The 19,074-nt window shown below is 45.5% G+C and overlaps 2 protein-coding genes across 2 annotated transcripts in view; one reads left to right on the top strand and one right to left on the bottom strand.

Moving 5' to 3' along the window:
* The window catches only part of LOC144484873 (uncharacterized), a 186,099-nt gene that overhangs the window by 118,858 nt on the left and 48,167 nt on the right, over positions 1-19,074 (bottom strand). Inside the window, 1 exon segment of the mRNA XM_078203235.1 lies at positions 1,002-1,007. Within this exon segment, the coding sequence (XP_078059361.1) occupies positions 1,002-1,007 (6 nt within the window).
* LOC144484874 (uncharacterized) overlaps positions 1-19,074 on the top strand; it is an 85,818-nt gene that overhangs the window by 56,308 nt on the left and 10,436 nt on the right. Inside the window, exon 4 of the mRNA XM_078203236.1 lies at positions 10,689-11,375. Coding sequence (XP_078059362.1) covers positions 10,689-11,375 — 687 coding nt within the window. The remainder of the gene's footprint in view (positions 1-10,688; positions 11,376-19,074) is intronic.

Here is a 19,074-nt window from a genome sequence, read left to right as displayed (position 1 = left end):
CAGACTGTTTTCAAAATAGAACTTGAAAATTCACAAATGAACAGCAATGAAGACTCTCCTTTTGCAGGAGGAACTTTGGACTATAATTATTGTAAGAAGAAAACTTTCAGAAAAGACTGCAAGCAGTAATTTCCATCTTCAGTGGACTGAGATTCCTGGACATGGAACCCAGCAGTGTGCTGTTACCAAGCTGGACTTGTGAATGTGAAGTAGACAATGGAGGGATTATTGTGTCTATTGCAGGTTATAAGATAGATCAACACAGGAAAACAGTGGATTTAGGAACAGGAGGAGGCCATTTGGCCCTTCGAGCCTGCTCCACCATTCAATAAGATCATGGCTGTTGTTAAGATATACAGCATGTTGTATATTGTAATATTCTAAATGGGATATTATGAAGGTGATACATTTCCATTTTTTCCTGTTTTTGGTACAGAAATCTAATTTCATAATTCCTATGTTTTAGAAATATGAATTAGTTGCAAGAATTGCTTTTAAAAAATGGAAAACCTGGATTGAGAATCTGATGAAAACACCCTCAGGGAATTCGCAGTCACAAAGCATGGCCCATGTTGGTTTAAGAAGTCAAAACTCGAGAGGTAAGAACTGTAAAAGGTCAGCTGGATCTTTTAGCTGGAGACATTGGGACTGACAATTATTGTACTGTTTTTGTTCGGTGAATTTTTCATGCAGACCTCAGGGAAAAAGGGTTTAGTTTTGAAGCGAAATATCTGTCGGACATTCCACTTGGTCTCTGTTACCATGGGGATCTGTGATTCAGGGTGGAGTCTTGGTTAGAATTAGACCATAAGATATAGGAGCAGAATTAGGCTATTCGACCCATCGAATCTGCTGTGCCATTTGATCATGGCTGATAAATCTCAATCCCATTCTCCTGCCTTTTCCCCGTAACCTTTTGAGTCCTTTCCAATTAATGACCTGGTTCCACAGATAGACAGCGGACAGTCTGCAGTTCGCTTGGAAGCCACCAGTTGTGGGACCAGGAGCTGTGGGACTAGAAGCCTCGAGGACCATTAGAAACCAGGGGTGTTTCCAACATTTAAATCCCTCAGCAAGAATGCAGTGAAGCTCATGTTTGGACTGAGGAGTCCACAGTTTGAGAGCTTAAAGGAAAATTGGAGGCTTGTTTAATGAAAAGATGGACTCCCATAAACTCTTGGAGCTTGGAGAATATCTGGAGTACTGGGGAGAATTAAAGTGAATTGTGGAGAGCTTTGGGATGGTCCTAGGAACAGAAGTGAATGAACCTTCAAGATATCATTAAGTATAAAGAAACTCTTGGGGTGAGGTAAAAAAATAGAACTAGGTTTATATCATAAATCTTTATTGAGTGTAGTATTCAATTTGTAGTGTTGTCTTTTTAAATTTATTTAAACATACAGTAAAGTTTGTTTTTGTTTAAAAATGTGGAATCTTGTGATGTAATTCAGTTAATCACTGGGTGTTCGAATTTCTCTGCAAACGTTAACAGTCCTGACCGGGATCGCAAAAATTCACACAAACAGTGTTTCAAAACAAATCGAAGAAAAAGATGTTTTTTCTCCTTCAGTCCAAACGTTACACATGAAGAAACCCTCTTCTGGTATCTCCAATAATTTGTTGCTTCGAGCAATTCTTTTCATGGAACAATCAGATAATTGATGACTGAAAATGGAACTAATTGTATCCCTTTAAAGCAGGAGGGCGATCGCCCGGCACAGAGGGGAATTAGGGATTTCTCCCATAGACCAATTGACAGGGATTCTACCCTCCAACCACCTGAAGTGAATTCTTTACATGAATCATCCGTGCCAGTGCAGTTATCAACTTGCAGTTTGGCTGATCAGAAAATGCTTTGTTGCTGATTTTCCTTGTGTTAGGAAGTGACAATGCCAAGGCCAGATCTTGTTTCCTCCTTGAACGGGATGTAACCCGTGTCCATATCGCCACTTCATGCTTCCACTGGTTGTATGGTTCAGACTCCGAGAGTATCAGCAGGTAATCAGACCCTGACAATTCCCACTGCCTTTCAGTCATTTCTCACAAAAGCTGCTGGGATTGTAAACTTCAGTCTGAAATATACTTTCTTTTAGTTTCCAACCTTCACCATTAGACAAGCATTTTCTGTTACCATGTTGTAATCCTGACAGCCTTGGGGTGGAGTCAATCTTTATTTGGTACAGATTTGTTCACAGAATCAAACATTACAGGTTCAACTCTGGCTCCAAGTTATATTAGTGAGTCCCACTTTGTACCTGCTCATTATAACTATCTAATCAGTGCCCTCCATCTGAATAAACTTCACCTCTATTGATATAATTAACAGCCACAGTCAGAGCATCCAAAAGGTCACTAATGGGTGTGACTGCCATGGTGCCTCAGCAGCTTGGGTGAACAAGTGAATCCCTTCCCACACACTGAGCAGGTGAATGGTCTCAGTTTGGAAACTGAGGGAAAATAAAATTTCAGGCAGAAGCTTCCAATCTGGTAGGTTTTATGAGAAATCGCTGAAAGTGAGTGGGAATTATCAGGGTCTCTCCCCAGTGTGAATTCCCTGATGTTTCAGTAGGTCAGATGATGTTCTGATGTGGGAGGTCCTGGAGGCTCCTAGCCTCCCGGACGACCATATCTGTGCTGGGTGTGTTGAGCTGCGGTTCCTAAGGGACCATGTTAGGGAACTGGAATTGCAGCTCGAGGACCTTCGCCGGGTTAGGGATAGTGAGGAGGTCATTGACAGGAGCTATCGGCAGGTGGTCACACCGGGACCACGGGAGGAGGGTAACTGGGTAACAGTGAGGAAGGAGAAAGCTCGGTTGATGGTGAGCACCCCGGTGGATGTGCCCCTTAATAATAAGTACTCCTGTCTGAGTACTACTGGGGAGGACAGCCCACCTGGGGGAAGCAGCGGTGGCAGTGTCTCTGAAGCTGAGCCTGGCCCAGTAGTGCAAAAGGGTAAGGAAAGGAGGGTAGTGCTAATTGGGGACTCTACGGTGAGGGGGTCAGATAGGCGTTTTTGCGGACACAGACGGGACTCTCGGATGGTGGTTTGCCTCCCTGGTGCAGGGGTCCGGGATGTCTCTGGTCGAGTCCCAGAAATCCTGAAGGGGGAGGGAGAGGAGCCGAAGGTCGTGATGCATATAGGTACTGCTGACATAGGTAGGAAGAGGGAAGGGGTCATGAAAAGAGAATATAGGGAGTTAGGTAGACAGCTGAGAAAGAGGAATGCAAAGGTAGTAATCTCGGGATTGCTGCCTGTGCTGCGGGAGAGTGAGAACAGGAATCGGTGGAGAATGAATGCGTGGCTGAGGGACTGGAGCAAGGGACAAGGATTTGGGTACTTGGATCATTGGGACCTCTTTAGGGGCAGGTGTGACCTGTTTAAAAAAGACGGGTGGCACTTGAATCCCAGGGGGACCAATATCCTGGCGGGAAGGTTGGCTAAGGCTACTGGAGAGACTTTTAACTAGAAAGGTTGGGGGGAGGGAATCGAAATGAGGGGACTGAGAGCGAGGAGGTTAGCTCGCAAATAGATAAGGAATGTAGACAGGGTAAGAGGGAGGTTAGACGAGTGATGGAGAAGGGAAGTGCTCAGGCTGAAGGCCTGAGATGTGTCTATTTTAATGCCAGGAGTGTAGTGAATAAAGTGGATGAGCTTAGAGCGTGGATTTCTGCTTCGAATTGTGATGTGGTGGCCATTACGGAGACTTGGATGTCTCAGGGACAGGACTGGGTGCTTCAGGTGCCGGGTTTTAGATGTTTCAGGAAGGACAGGGAGGGAGGCAAGAGAGGGGGGGGAGTGGCACTGTTGATCAGGGATAGTGTCACGGCTGTAGAGAAGGTGGACGCCGTGGAGGGATTGACTACGGAGTCTCTGGGTGGAGGTTAGGAACAGGAAGGGGTCGGTAACTTTGCTGGGTGTTTTCTATAGGCCGCCCAATAGTAAGAGAGATGTTGAGGAGCAGATGGGGAAACAGATCCTGGAGAGATGTAGGAATAACAGAGTTGTCGTGATGGGAGATTTTAATTTCCCAAACATAGATTGGAATATCCCTAGGGCTAGGGGTTTGGATGGAGAGGAGTTTGTTAGGTGTGTCCAGGAGAGTTTCCTGACACAGTATGTGGATAAGCCTACTAGAGGAGAGGCTGTACTTGATCTGGTGCTGGCTAATGAACCTGGACAGGTGGAGGATCTCTCGGTGGGTGAGCATCTTGGGGATAGCGATCATAATTCTATCTCCTTCACGATAGCATTGGAAAGAGATAGGATCAGGCAGGCTAGGAAAGTGTTTCTCTGGAGTAAAGGGAAATACAGTGTCATCAGGGAGGAAATTAGACGGGTAAATTGGAAGGAGGCATTCTTGGGGAAAAGTACCGAAGGAAAGTGGAGGATTTTCAAGGAATGTTTGTCTGGAGCTCTGCATGACAACGTTCCGACGAGACAGGGGGGTGTTGGTAGGGTACGGGAACCGTGGTGCACGAAGGTTGTGATGAACCTGGTGAATAAGAAAAGAGAGGCGTACAGAAGGTTCAGAGAGCTAGGAGGTGTTAAGGATTTAGAGGAGTATACGGGATGTAGGAAGGAGCTTAAGAAGGAAATTAGGAGAGCGAGAAGGGGTCATGAGAAGACCTTGGCGGGTAAGATTAAGGAGAATCCCAAGGCTTTCTACAAATATGTCAAGAGTAAAAGGATGAGATGTGAAGGCATAGGACCCTTAAAAGGTGAAGGGGGAAAAGTTTGTGCGGAACCGTTAGAAATGGCGGAGGTGCTTAATGAATACTTTACCTCGGTATTCACGGTGGAAAGGGATCTGGGTGGTTGTACTGGTTTGCGGTGGACAGAAAGGATCGAGCATGTGGACATAAAGAAAGAGGATGTGTTGGAACTATTGAATGGCATCAAGGTTGGTAAGTCGCCGGGACCATAAGACCATAAGACATAGGAGCGGAAGTAAGGCCATTCGGCCCATCGGGTCCACTCCACCATTCAATCATGGTTGATTTCAACTCCATTTACCCGCTCTCTCCCCATAGCCCTTAATTCCTCGAGAAATCAAGAATTTATCAATTTCTGTCTTGAAGACGCTCAACGTCTCGGCCTCCACAGCCCTCTGTGGCAATGAATTCCACAGACCCACCACTCTCTGGCTGAAGAAATTTCTCCTCATCTCTGTTCTAAAGTGACTCCCTTTTATTCTAAGGCTGTGCCCCCGCGTCCTAGTCTCCCCTGTTAATGGAAACAACTTCCCTACGTCCATCCTATCTAAACCGGATGGGATGTACCCCAGGTTACTGTGGGAGGCGAGGGAGGAGATTGCGGAGCCTTTGGCGATGATCTTTGCATCGTCGATGGAGACGGGAGAGGTTCCGGAGGATTGGAGGATTGCAGATGTGGTCCCTATATTCAAGAAAGGGAACAGGGACAGCCCGGGAAATTACCGACCGGTGAGTCTAACCTCAGTGGTTGGTAAGTTGATGGAGAGGATCCTGAGAGACAGGATTTATGATCATCTAGAGAGGTTTAGTATGATCAAAAGTAGTCAGCACGGCTTTGTCAAGGGCAGGTCGTGCCTTACGAGCCTGGTTGAGTTCTTTGAAAATGTGACCAAACACATTGACGAAGGAAGAGCGGTGGATGTGGTCTATATGGACTTCAGCAAGGCGTTCGATAAGGTCCCCCATGCAAGACTTCTTGAGAAAGTGAGAGGGCATGGGATCCAAGGGGCTGTTGCCTTGTGGATCCAGAACTGGCTTGCCTGCAGAAGGCAGAGAGTGGCTGTGGAGGGGTCTTTCTCTGCATGGAGGTCAGTGACCAGTGGAGTGCCCCAGGGATCTGTTCTGGGACCCTTGCTGTTTGTCATTTTCATAAATGACCTGGATGAGGAAGTGGAGGGATGGGTTGGTAAGTTTGCTGACGACACCAAGGTAGGTGGTGTTGTGGATAGTTTGGAGGGATGTCAGAAGTTGCAGCGAGACATAGATAGAATGCAAGACTGGGCGGAGAAGTGGCAGATGGACTTCAACCCGGATAAGTGTGTGGTGATCCATTTTGGCAGATCCAATGGGATGAAGCAGCAGTATAATATGAAGGGTACCATTCTTAGCAGTGTAGAGGATCAGAAGGACCTTGGGGTCCGGGTCCATAGGACTCTTAAATCGGCCTCGCAGGTGGAGGATGCGGTCAAGAAGGCGTACGGCGTACTAGCCTTCATTAATCGAGGGATTGAGTTTAGGAGTCGGGAGATAATGCTGCAGCTTTATAGGACCCTGGTTAGACCCCACTTGGAGTACTGCGCGCAGTTCTGGTCACCTCATTACAGGAAAGATGTTGAAGCCATTGAAAGGGTGCAGAGGAGATTTACAAGGATGTTGCCTGGATTGGGGGGCATGCCTTATGAGGATAGGTTGAGGGAGCTTGGTCTCTTCTCCCTGGAGAGACGAAGGATGACAGGTGACCTGATAGAGGTTTACAAGATGTTGAGAGGTCTGGATAGGGTAGACTCTCAGAGGCTATTTCCAAGGGCTGAAATGGTTGCTACGAGAGGACACAGGTTTAAGGTGCTGGGGGGTAGGTACAGAGGAGATGTCAGGGGTAAGTTTTTCACTCAGAGGGTGGTGGGTGAGTGGAATCGGCTGACGTCGATGGTGGTGGAGGCAAACTCGTTGGGGTCTTTTAAGAGACTTCTGGATGAGTACATGGGATTTAATGGGATTGAGGGCTATAGATAGGCCTAGAGGTAGGGATATGATCAGCGCAACTTGTGGGCCGAAGGGCCTGTTTGTGCTGTGGCTTTCTATGTTCTATGTTCTAAACCTCTTTGCACAGTGAGAGCGCCTGAACGGGGTCTCCTCAGTGTGAATGCGCTGGTCGACCCTCAGGTAGGCTCAGGTTTTAAAGCAGCTCCCACAGTCAGAGCATTGAACAGGTTTCTTATTGGGGGAGGAGCCTCAGTATTCCAGCAGACTGGATGATTGACTGAGTCACTTCCCACACACACATCAGATGAATGGCCTTTCCCCAGTATGTAATCGTTTGTGTCTCAGCAGACTAGATAATTGAGTGAATCCCTTCCCACACTCGGAGCAGATGAATGGCCTCGGCCCAGTGTGAATGCGTTGGTGTGTCAGCGGGAGGGATGAGTGAGTGAATCCCTTCCCACACTCGGAGCAGAGGAATGGCCTCGGCCCAGTGTGAATGGGTTGGTGTGTCAGCGGGAGGGATGAGTGAGTGAATCCCTTCCCACGCTCTGAGCAGGGGGACAGTCCCTCACCCGTGTGAAATCGCTGGTGATTCTGCAGGGTAGATGACTGAGTGAATCCCTTTCCACACACACAACAGGTGAATGGTCTCTCCCCGTTGTGAACCCGCTGGTGTGTCAGCACGGCAGACGAATCGCTGAATTTCTTCCCACACTCAGAGCAGGTGAATGGCCTCTCCCTGATGTGAAGTCGCTGGTGATTCCTCAGGGTGGATGAATCACGAAATCCCCTTCCAAACTCAGAGCAGGTGAACGGTGTCTCCACAGTGTGGCTGCATCGAAGGGTTTCCAGCTTCGAGGGACAATTGAATCCCTTCCCACAGTCCCTACATTTCCATGGTCTGAGTGTCTTTGTACATCTCCAGGTTCAGATGAAGATTTGACCCCACAGATAACACATACATGGTCTTTCTCCTCACTGTGAATCCTTCAATCTTTTCCAGGCTGTGTAACTGGTTAAAGCTCTTTCCACAGTCAGTTCACTGGAATACTCTCACTCGAGTGGATGTGTCTCAGTGATTTTCCAGTCACACTGATGTTTAAACAGTTTGAAGGGACAGACAAACATTTTCCATTCTAGTTTCAAATGCCGATGGTATTCAGATCCTGAATAATTGGGTGACTCTGTCAGATCCTAACGTCATGTTTGTTGAGATTTGTGTCTGTAAATTCTCCCCTTCTAATAGCCTGTGAAAGAAATTCACAAAAATCATTGCTGTCAGTACAGGATAAAAACTCAGAACAGACAATTCTAGTTTCTGTGGAACATTCTTTCCTCTCATTCTTGAAAATTTGTAAATCTCCATCCCAAACACTCTCCCTCCATTCTCACTTTGCTGGACCTGAAATAGACATTGTCCTGAGGGTGCTGATTCATCCTAATCGACAGATCCGTGCTGACTGTTTCATGTACAGGACACATATTCCTGAAATCTTCACACAGGCTTGTGTCTAAGCAGATAAAAAATTAGCATATTTAGTGGACTAAAAATGTATGCAATATTCAGAACTCTATTACATGATTAGAGATACAGATGGGTGCGGAAGAACTTGACTTAGGGAGCAAGCAATCATGTTCTGGAACTCACTGACGATGAGAGTGGTGGAAGTGGAGACGACCAGTGATTTCAAAATAAAATTGGTCGGGCACTTGAAGGAATTAAACGTGCTGGGGAACAGGGATATCGAGGAAAAATGGCACTGAGTGGATTCCCTGACAGAGACTTGGCACGGACTCAAGTTGCTGAATTGATTTATCTTGTGCTCTGATGACTCTTTGACTGGAAAATATACAGTGTAGTTACAATACTGTTCTGGAATTAAACAAAATCAACTGTAATACAAATCCATAAATAACATACCCATTATGCACCATATAGTAAGAAGTCTCACAACACCAGGTTAAAGTCCAACAGGTTTATTTGGAATCACAAGCTTTCAGAGCACTGCCCCTTCATCAGGTGAGAAGGAGCAGCGCTCTGAAAGCTCGTAATTCCAAATAAACCCGTTGGATTTTAACCAGGTGTTGTGAGACTTCTTACTGTGCCCACCCCAGTCCAACACCGGCATCTCCACATCATATGCACCATATAACAACACCAGACATATCAATGTTGTTACGATCCTCATGGTCACCTTATAATAAACAAATTCCCACAAATCCCAATCGAATAAACAAAGACAATGTTTCATTTTTAAAAAATTTTACTTTAAAAATTAATCTAAAATTAACATCACTGAATCATGCATTAAGAAACAGTATTTGAATAGACAAGATAAATTACACTTTAAAAAGCTCAGACAATAAAAACAGGTTCCACAAAATCACAAACATTTCCCCCTCAGTATATTTGTCTCTAATTCCAGTTCCAGAGAATTTCTCTGTCTCTGCATTTCCCAGGGGGAGAAAGTGTTTTCCTCACAGCTGTTGTCCAGAGGATGAAGTTTGAGTCTGTGGTGAAGTTTGAGTCTGTGGTGAAGTTTGAGTCTGTGTGTGAAGTTTGAGTCTGTGTGTGAATTTTGAGTCTGTGTGTGAAGTTTGAGTCTGTGGTGAAGTTTGAGTCTGTGTGTGAATTTTGAGTCTGTGTGTGAAGTTTGAGTCTGTGGTGAAGTTTGAGTCTGTGGTGAAGTTTGAGTCTGTGTGTGAAGTTTGAGTCTGTGTCTGAAGTTTGAGTCTGTGTCTGAAGTTTGAGTCTGTGTCTGAAGTTTGAGTCTGTGTCTGAAGTTTGAGTCTGTGGTGAAGTTTGAGTCTGTGTCTGAAGTTTGAGTCTGTGGTGAAGTTTGAGTCTGTGGTGAAGTTTGAGTCTGTGTGTGAAGTTTGAGTCTGTGTGAAGTTTGAGTCTGTGTGTGAAGTTTGAGTCTGTGGTGAAGTTTGAGTCTGTGTGTGAAGTTTGAGTCTGTGGTGAAGTTTGAGTCTGTGGTGAAGTTTGAGTCTGTGGTGAAGTTTGAGTCTGTGTGTGAAGTTGGAGTCTGTGTGTGAAGTTTGAGTCTGTGGTGAAGCTACAAACAGAAGCTGTTCTGTTTCAAATCAAACTGCGGGACTTGGAAGAAAATGATGGGAAGATTTTGCAAAATCCCCTACCCCACACCCTCAGCTGGCAGCCCAGCACGCAGGCGCAGAGAGTGCTGCTGAGCCGAGCTGTCCGGAGCAGGCGCAGAGAGCGCGGCTGAGCCGAGCTGTCCGGAGCAGGCGCAGAGAGCGCTGCTGAGCCCAGCTGTCCGGAGCAGGCGCAGAGAGCGCTGCTGAGCCCAGCTGTCCGGAGCAGGCGCAGAGAGCGCTGCTGAGCCGAGCTGTCCGGAGCAGGCGCAGTGCGGCTGCCGCCAGCGGTCCGCTCTCGATCTCTTTTTGGAGCAGCAGCCGCCGGAGAGAGAGGGGGGAGGGGGAGATCACCGAGCGGCTTCTCGCTCTGGCCGGAGCCGCCAGCCGGTTGCCTGGAAACCTTGGCTGGAGGAGGTTCAGGGGGAGGGGGAACAATGGGTGGGGCTCCCGGGTCCGCGAGCCGGGCCTGCGCCATGGAACCCCGCAACGTCACTGCGGAGCCGAGTAATTCCTATTGGCTGATTCCGGCAGCGCTCCATTGTGACGTCTCAATGCGGAAGTTGGCCACTGAGCTTCAGATTGAACCTTCCACTTGGATTTGAAAAGACTTCGGCCATCAGTGAGTGGAAAAGCACCAACACACTGCCACACCCGAGTGAGAGTGTTCCAGAGCCCAGACTAAAGAGCTTTAACCAGTTACACAGCCTGAATAAATATCACACCATTCACAGCAGGGAGAGACTGTACCCGTGTTCCGTGTGTGGACAAGGCTTCAACTGATTGGCCACCCAAGGGAGAGGCAAGGACACCTGCACCATGGAGAAACCATGGAAATGTGCGGACTGTGGGAAGAGATACAGAGCCCCCTCTCTGCTGGATGCTCATCGGCGCAGCCACACTGGGGAGCGGCCATTCATCTGCTTTCAGTGTGGGGAGGGATTTGCTCTGTTGCCCAGCCTGCAGTCACACAAGCGAGTTCACACCGGAGAGAGACCGTTCACCTGCTCTCAGTGTGGAAAGGGATTCACTGTGTTATCCACTTTGCAGAGACACCAGCGAATTCACACTGGGGAGAGGCTGTTTATCTGCTCTCGGTGTGGGAAGGGGTTCAGTCAGTTTTCCAACCTGCAGATACACCAGCGAGTTCACACTGGGGAGAGGCCATTCATCTGCTCTCGTTGTGGGAAGAGATTCACTCGGTCATCCGACCTGCGGACACATCAGCACGTTCACACCGGGGAGAGGCCATTCACCTGCTCTCAGTGTGGGAAGGGATTTACTCGTTCATCCGACCTGTGGACACACCAGCGAGTTCACACTGGGGAGAGGCCATTCACCTGCTCTCAGTGTGGGAAGGGATTCACTCGGTCATCCGTCCTGCGGAGACACCAGCGAGTTCACACTGGGGAGAGACCATTTACCTGCTCTCAGTGTGGGAAGGGTTTCAGTCAGTTATCCACCCAGCAGAAACACCAGCAAATTCACACTGGAGAGAGGCCGTTCACCTGCTCTCAGTGTGGGAAGAGATTCACTCAGTCATCCCACCTGCAGAGACACCAGCGAGTTCACACTGAGGAGAGGCCATTCACCTGCTCTCAGTGTGGGAAGGGTTTCAGTCAGTTATCCAACCTGCAGAGACACCAGCGAATTCACATGGGGAGAGACCATTCACCTGCTCTCAGTGTGGGAAGGAATTCACTCAGTTATCCCACCTGTTGAGACATCAGTGAAGTTACACTGGGGAGAAACTGTCCACCTGCTCAGTGTATAAAAAGTGTTCAGAATTTCATCACGGCTGCTGAGGCACCAACAAGTGCACAGGGGTTGGATTCTGCTGTTATTGTTTCTGCTCTCAGTTACATCCAGGACTGCATTTTGTTCATTCTCACAGTTGGTCAATGGGGAGGGTCGGAGGGTTTCTTTCTGCTGGACTGGCCGGTCTCACAACTTTCCCTCCAGTGGGCTGATGCTCTTTGAGTCTTGTTGTGAATACCTGGTTTCAAATTTCACAAGGATCACAGAGTGACCGGGTGTGAGGAAGTTCAGAGATATTTAGTCAGCATTTCTGTTTGAAACTCCCCCAGAAGCCCATCCAATTTCCTTTGTAATTGTTTATTGTCTCCACTTCCTCCACCCTCATAGGCAGCGAGTTCCAGGTCATTACCATTCGCTGCATCAACATTTTCTTCCTCACATCCCTCCCTACATCTCTCACCTGAAACTTTAAATCTGTGTCCCCCTTGTCCTTGTCCCTTCAGCTAATGGGAAGAGCTTTTCTTTGTCCACCTTATCTAAACCTGTCAGAATCTTGTCCACCTCTATCAAATCTCCCCTCAACCTCCTTTGCTCCAAGGGAAACAACCCCAGCCTGACATTGACAATAAAGAACAAACTAACAGAATATGTTAGAACCTGAAACCAAATGGGAATGTTTAATTCCTGTTTTAATGATATTGTGAATATATTGTCCTGGACAATAAAGGAATTGGAATAACTCACCTTGGGAGTGGTTGAATGGAATATGTCAATCTGGTATCCATCTGCAGTCCAGTGAAAGTCTGGAATGTGTAGCTGGAAATCCCTCCCTAACAGCATTGTGGGCTTACTTACACCTCAGGCATTGTAACAGTTCAGGAAGGCAGTGTTGGGGTTGACCATGGCCGAGGCAGCTACATACAGCCACATATTCTGTTATAATTGAAGGACTGCAGATTGAATGTGAGGCATTATGGGACTGGACTATCTTGACCACATTCCTGTGACTGCTCAGTTTCTGCAATCACGGACCATTAAAGCTGCTTAGCAGGGCCCCGACAGAGGACCTGGTGAGAATATTTACTCAGAATGAGTTAGAATTAAACTTATTCCAGGACCGGCTGGTGTTCAGTGGCTGAGATACCCGAATCTGTGAAGAGAAGGTCTGACCAATCAACAAACAGTGGGAGATAGTTGGTTAAGAAGTTAAAAAGCGTTCTCAGGCATTGTTTAAATTATTTTATCCCAAATTTGTGATAAGACCTGTGAGGGACATGTGACCCGTTAGTCGGTGCAGTAACGGTATACTCCAAATAGCACTGGACTGAAAAGCAGACCTCTGAGTAGATTCTAATGGTTATAAACTGACTCAAGCATGGCCAGTGAAAAAATCAGAGCTCGAGTGAGGACTGGACAGGTCTCTTACCTGCTGTTTGGAAACTAAGAACAAGAAACGTATCGATAAAATTATTAGAGAATACAGCCAACATTTCAAGTCTGGAAGACACTTCATAACCGCTCTTATAAAGGGTCATCCATACTTGAAACATTGACTCTATTCTGTCTCCACAGATGCTGCCAGACCTGCTGAGCTTTTCCAGCATTTTCTGTTGTTGTTTCAGATTCCAGCATCCGCAGTGTTTAACTTTTATGATAAAATGATTCGGTCTGATTGGAATCCCTACGACCTTCCTGCAAAACAGAGGGAGTGGTGGCAAAAGGGGAAAAAGGATAAGGATGATAAAGTCTGGGTTCTGATTCTCTGAGCCCATGTAGAATCAACAAAATGAGTGAAGCAGTTTATAAAGAACAGAAGTTATCCATCCCTAAAAAAACTGATCAAATTAAAATAATTAGGTTATGGAATATAACAAAAAAATGAAGAGCTGAAGTTTACAATCTAGTTTGTTTTGATTTTTTTACTTGTGTAAAGTGGTATTATTGTGTGCCAATTTTTTTCTGCTCACTCCCCATCCCTTTAGGTTCTGTAGAAAAGTTAACCCTTTCAGCAGACAATTCATTTCTTTTCAAATCATCTGAAAACTCATGTCTATTTTAGTTTATAATTGAAGATTTATGGGAATTGGCTAAGATGGGCTTTCAACATTTTTCTATTCTTTCTCTATTAACTGTTAATCGACACTCTGTTTTATCTTTCTGACTTGTTACATTTTTAATGATTAATAAACTTTCTGAATTCACGATTTAAAGTGTTCTTTCTTGCCATTTGGTTAAGTCACTGGAACCTGGTGTGATTTACGATGAGGGAGGTTATTGTAAACAAGAGAACCCTCATAAATCTTAGTTCAAATAAATCAAAGTTCTTACAAATGGAATGTTATCCTTTATTACGAGAGAAATTGAACACAGGAGTAAAGATGTTCTGCTTTAGTTATGATGTGGAGATGCCGACGTTGGACTGGGGTGAACACATTAAGAAGTTTAACAACACCAGGTTAAAGTCCAACAGGTTTATTTGCTACCAGATAAACCTGTTGGACTTTAACCTGTGTTGTTTAAGACCATAAGACCATAAGACATAGGAGCGGAAGTAAGGCCATTCGGCCCATCGAGTCCACTCCACCATTCAATCATGGTTGATTTCAACTCCATTTACCCGCTCTCTCCCCATAGCCCTTAATTCCTCGAGAAATCAAGAATTTATCAATTTCTGTCTTGAAGACGCTCAACGTCTCGGCCTCCACAGCCCTCTGTGGCAATGAATTCCACAGACCTACCACTCTCTGGCTGAAGAAATTTCTCCTCATCTCTGTTCTAAAGTGACTCCCTTTTATTCTAAGGCTGTGCCCCCGCGTCCTAGTCTCCCCTGCTAATGGAAACAACTTCCCTACGTCCATCCTATCTAAGCCGTTCATTATCTTGTAAGTCTCTATCAGATCTCCCCTCAACCTCCTAAACTCCAATGAATATAATCCCATTTAACTTCTTACTATGCTTCAGTTATACAGGGCATTACGGAGACTGCATCTTGAATACTGGGTGCAGCTTTGTCTCCTATTTAAGAAATGATACAAATGCATTGAAAGTGGTTCAGAGGAGGTTTAATAGATTGCTTCCCAATTCTTGACCCTCACAGTATAAATTATGTCCGATTTTCCTTGTCTTCAGCTCTGACAAAGGGTCATCCTGACTCAAAATGTTGTCTCTATTCTCTCTCTGCAGATGCTGTCAGACTTGCTGAGATTGTCCAGCATTTTCTGTTTTTGTTTCAGATTCCAACAACAGCAGAATTTTGCCTTTATCCCAATTCTTGTTGGATAAGGGCATCAAAAATATCGGGTGTAGAACGAGAATGTGGAACTCCACACAAACAGATCAGCCATGACCTAAATAAACGGTGGAGCCGACTCAAAGGGCCAAATGACCTACATCTGCTCCGGTGTCGAATGTTGGTCACAGATTCCTGAGAATTGTGAAACAAGGCTGGAAGATTCACCTTGCTTGTGTTACTGGGAAAATGTCCAGGAGAACCATCACTGTGAAGGACAGTTCTGGGATTAAAGGTTGCCCGACTGGAAAAGGAAAACAATGGAAATAAACCCTTGGGGAGTGAAGAATCACTTTGGACTGGTTTTTGGAGAAAGAGTGTCAACATTCCAAGGCACGGTAGCACAGTGGTTAGCACTGCTGCTTCACAGCTCCAGGGTCCCAGGTTCGATTCCCGGCTCGGGTCACTGTCTGTGTGGAGTTTGCACATTCTCCTCGTGTCTGCGTGGGTTTCCTCCGGGTGCTCCGGTTTCCTCCCACATCCAAAGATGTGCAGGTTAGGTTGATTGGCCAGGTTAAAAATTGCCCCTTAGAATTCTGGGATGCGTAGATTAGTGGGTAAATATGTGGGGGTGGGGCCTGGGTGGGATTGTGGTCGGTGCAGACTCGATGGGCCGAATGGCCTCCTTCTGCACTGTAGGGTTTCTATGATTCTATGATAACGGTTGAGTGGGATATTTAATGGTGTTAAGAGTAAAAGGGCAAAGTTTAATTTTAAGTTTAAGAGCAATGTTCCCTATAAAAAAGTGTTTAGTCATTGTTGCTTCCAGTTTGTTGGAATAAACGCCAGAAACTTGAAGTTTTGTTGTGTGATTCTTTAATTTACTCACTGGGCTTAGAATTCTTTTTTTTAAATTGTTGATCGTTACAGAGATCCTAACAGTTCATTTAAAGCCCCGAGTTTTGATTTCCCATTTGAGCCTGGGACACCTTTCTGTCTCTCTCTTGCTCGTGTCAATGACAGCCAGGTGACGGAGCTGAGGGCTGAATTTAGCTGAGAATAATGAGGCCTGCGCCCCAGTTGGGAAACTGCCCTGGGCATCGCACTAATAGAGAGACAGGAAGATGCTGGAGGACTGACTGGGAAATGGGCCTCCAACCAATTGTTATATCTGTCACTCAGAGCTAAAGAGAAACCTGTCTCTTTAAATACAGATACAGGGAAGAGGCTGCACTGAAATCTGTCCCTTTTAACCTGCACAAAAGCAGGAGGCTGAGATTGACAGGCTGCAGGAGGAGTCCATTCAGCCCATCGTGCCCCTGCTATCTCTTTGAAAGGACTGTCTGATTCATCCTACCACTCTGATCTGTCCCCACAGCCCTGCAAATTCTTCCCTTTCAAGTCTTTACCCTTTGGAAAGATTCTATTTAATCTGTTTTCAGGCAGATCAGAACAACTCACTGTGTCAAAAAATAAAATAAAATCTCATCTCCCCCTCTGGCCCCTTTGCCAATTACCTTAGAGGGACTCACTTTCTGTTAAAGAGCCTGCCAACCCCTCTCACCCACTTTCCCGAAAGTGCATCAATCTCAGCAGGAAAAGTCCAGAACAATCAAACACCTTTACTGATGAAAGTTTATTAATGAAACAGAACTTGGTTAAAAACAAACAGAAAATGACTTGAGGATCAAAGACAACCAGAGTAAAAGGATATTCACAATGTTCTGGACACAAATGGTTTCTCTTTAATTCATCTGTCGCCTGTTCCCTGCCCTCTTTGTGGTAAAGGCAGAATTCTCTGGATGGTAAATTTTAAAAGAAGTTTATTGAATGAAAAAGTTTTACTGAACAACTTTAAGATATTGACTTTTACAACTTTGTGTGGGTGATTGGTCCATAGAAGCGTAACCCTCTCTGGCTCCTTTCACAGGAATTATTGTGGAACTCGGGAGTCTTTTTTAAAATAAAATCTCATCTCCCCCTCTGGCTCCTTTGCCAATTACCTTTGAGGGATGACTTTCTGTTAAAGAGCCTGCCAACCCCTCTCACCCACTTTCCCTAAAGTGCATCAATCTCATCAGGAAAAGTCCAGAAAAGTCAAATATTTTACTGATAAAAGTTTATTAATGAAACAGAACATGATTAAAACAAACAGAAAATGACTTGAGGATCAAAGACAACCAGAGTAAAAGGATGTTCACAATGTTCTGGACACAAATGGTTTCTCTTTAATTCATCTGTAGCCTGTTCCCTGCCCTCTTTGTGGTAAAGGCAGAATTCTCTGGATAGTAAATTTAAAAAGAAGTTTATTGAATTAAAAAGTTTTACTGAACAACTTTAAGATACTGACTTTTACAACTTTGTGTGGGCGATTGGTCCATAGAAGCGTAACCCTCTCTGGCTCCTTCTTTGACAGGAATTCTTGTGGAATTCAGCCTTGGGAGTCTGGCTCCTTCTCTGACAGTAATTTCCTTAGAACTCAGCCTCGGGAGTTTTCAGTATTTGGCTCGCAAGGAAGACCTTCAGAACCTCTACTTTTATCCACAAAGTGACGATGACCTCACGTCAGAGTTGGGCCTGTTGTAACATGACAATTGGTCAATTTGATCACAAGATTAATTTAACTGGATCCTCAATTACTGACACCACCTTCTCTCATTATCTTAGACAGGAATACAAGAGAACTGGTTCATACTATCCCTTTATCTGATTCGATACAATCCCTTATTCTCACAGTTTCAAATGTTGAGGCTAACCAGAGCTTGAAGGTCTCTCTCGCCAGTACATTTATCCTCATTGCACATTCTTTACATCCACAGCAATTAAACTCTTACAGCAAATAAAACTCAATCTTTTACTAGAACTACTGATTCATTATTCATTGATTAACTATAACTCAATTAAGGCTCATGACTTTCTCATCTGTTAATGACTGGTAGCTAATAAATAGCTACCAGATGGGGCAGATGTTTGAGGGCAAATCAACATCTGGCATGTGGGAGGCTTTCAAGTGTAAGCTGATAGGGATTCAGGACTGGCACATTCCTGTAAGGATGAAGGATAAGTATGGCAAGTTTTGGGAACCTTGGATAACGAGAGATATTGTGAGCCTCGTCAAAGAGAAAAACGAAACATTTGTCAAAGCTAGGAGGCTGGGAACACACAAAGCAAGTGTGGAATACAAGGAAAGTAGAAAGAAACTTCAGCAAGGAGTAAGGAGGGCTAAAAGGGGTCACGAAAAAGCATTGGCCAGCAGGATTAAGGAAAATCCCAAGGCTTTTTATACATATATAAAGAGCAAGAGGGTAGCCAGGGAGAGGGTTGGCCCACTCAAGGACAAGGGAGGGAATCTATGTGTGGAGCCAGAGGAAATGGGCGAGGTATTAAATGAGTACTTTGCGTCAGTATTCACCAAAGAGGACTTGGTGGTTGATGAGTCTGGGAAAGGATATGTAGATAGTTTGAGTCATGTTGAGATTAAAAAGGAGGTGGTATTGGGGTTCTTGAGAAACATTAAGGTAGACAAGTCCCCAAGGCCTGATGGGATATACCCCAGAATACTGAGAGAGGCAAGGGAGGAAATTTCTGGGGTCTTCAGAGAGATCTTTGTATCCTCACTGGCTACAGGGGAGGAACACACGAAGCAAGTGTGGAATAGAAGGAAAGTAGAAAGAAACGTAAGCAAGGAGTAAGGAGGGCTAAAAGGGGTCACGAAAAATCATTGGCCAGCAGGATTAAGGAAAATCCCAAGGCTTTTTATACATATATAAAGAACAAGAAGGTAGCCAGGGAGAGGGTCGGCCCACTCAAGGATAGGGGAGGGAATCTATGTGTGGAGCCAGAGGAACCTGGTGTTGTTAAACTTCTTACTGTGTTTACCCTAGTCCAACGCCGGCATCTCCACATCATACAGGGGAGGTCCCAGAGGATTGGAGAATAGCCAATGTTGTTTCTTTGTTTAAGAAAGGTAGCAAGAATAATCCAGGTAATTACAGGCCAGTGAGCCTTACATCAGTGATAGGGAAATTATTGGAGAGAATTCTTCGAGACAGGATTTATTCCCACTTGGAAATAAGTGGATGTATTAGTGAGAGGCAACATGGTTTTGTGAAGGGGAGGTCGTGTCTCACGGACTTGGTCGAGTTTTTCGAGGAAGTGACGAAGATGATTGATAAGGGTAGAGCAGTGGATGTTGTCCACATGGACTTAGACAAGGTCCCTCATGGCAGATTGGTGCAGAAGGAGAAGTCGCATGGGATCAGAGGTGAGTTGGCAAGGTGGATACAGAACTGGCT

The sequence above is a fragment of the Mustelus asterias genome, unplaced genomic scaffold (genome assembly GCF_964213995.1).
Source record: "Mustelus asterias unplaced genomic scaffold, sMusAst1.hap1.1 HAP1_SCAFFOLD_130, whole genome shotgun sequence".
Lineage (NCBI taxonomy): Eukaryota > Metazoa > Chordata > Chondrichthyes > Carcharhiniformes > Triakidae > Mustelus > Mustelus asterias.
Note: the sequence above shows the minus strand (reverse complement) of the source record. Positions and strands in the feature narration are given on the sequence as shown.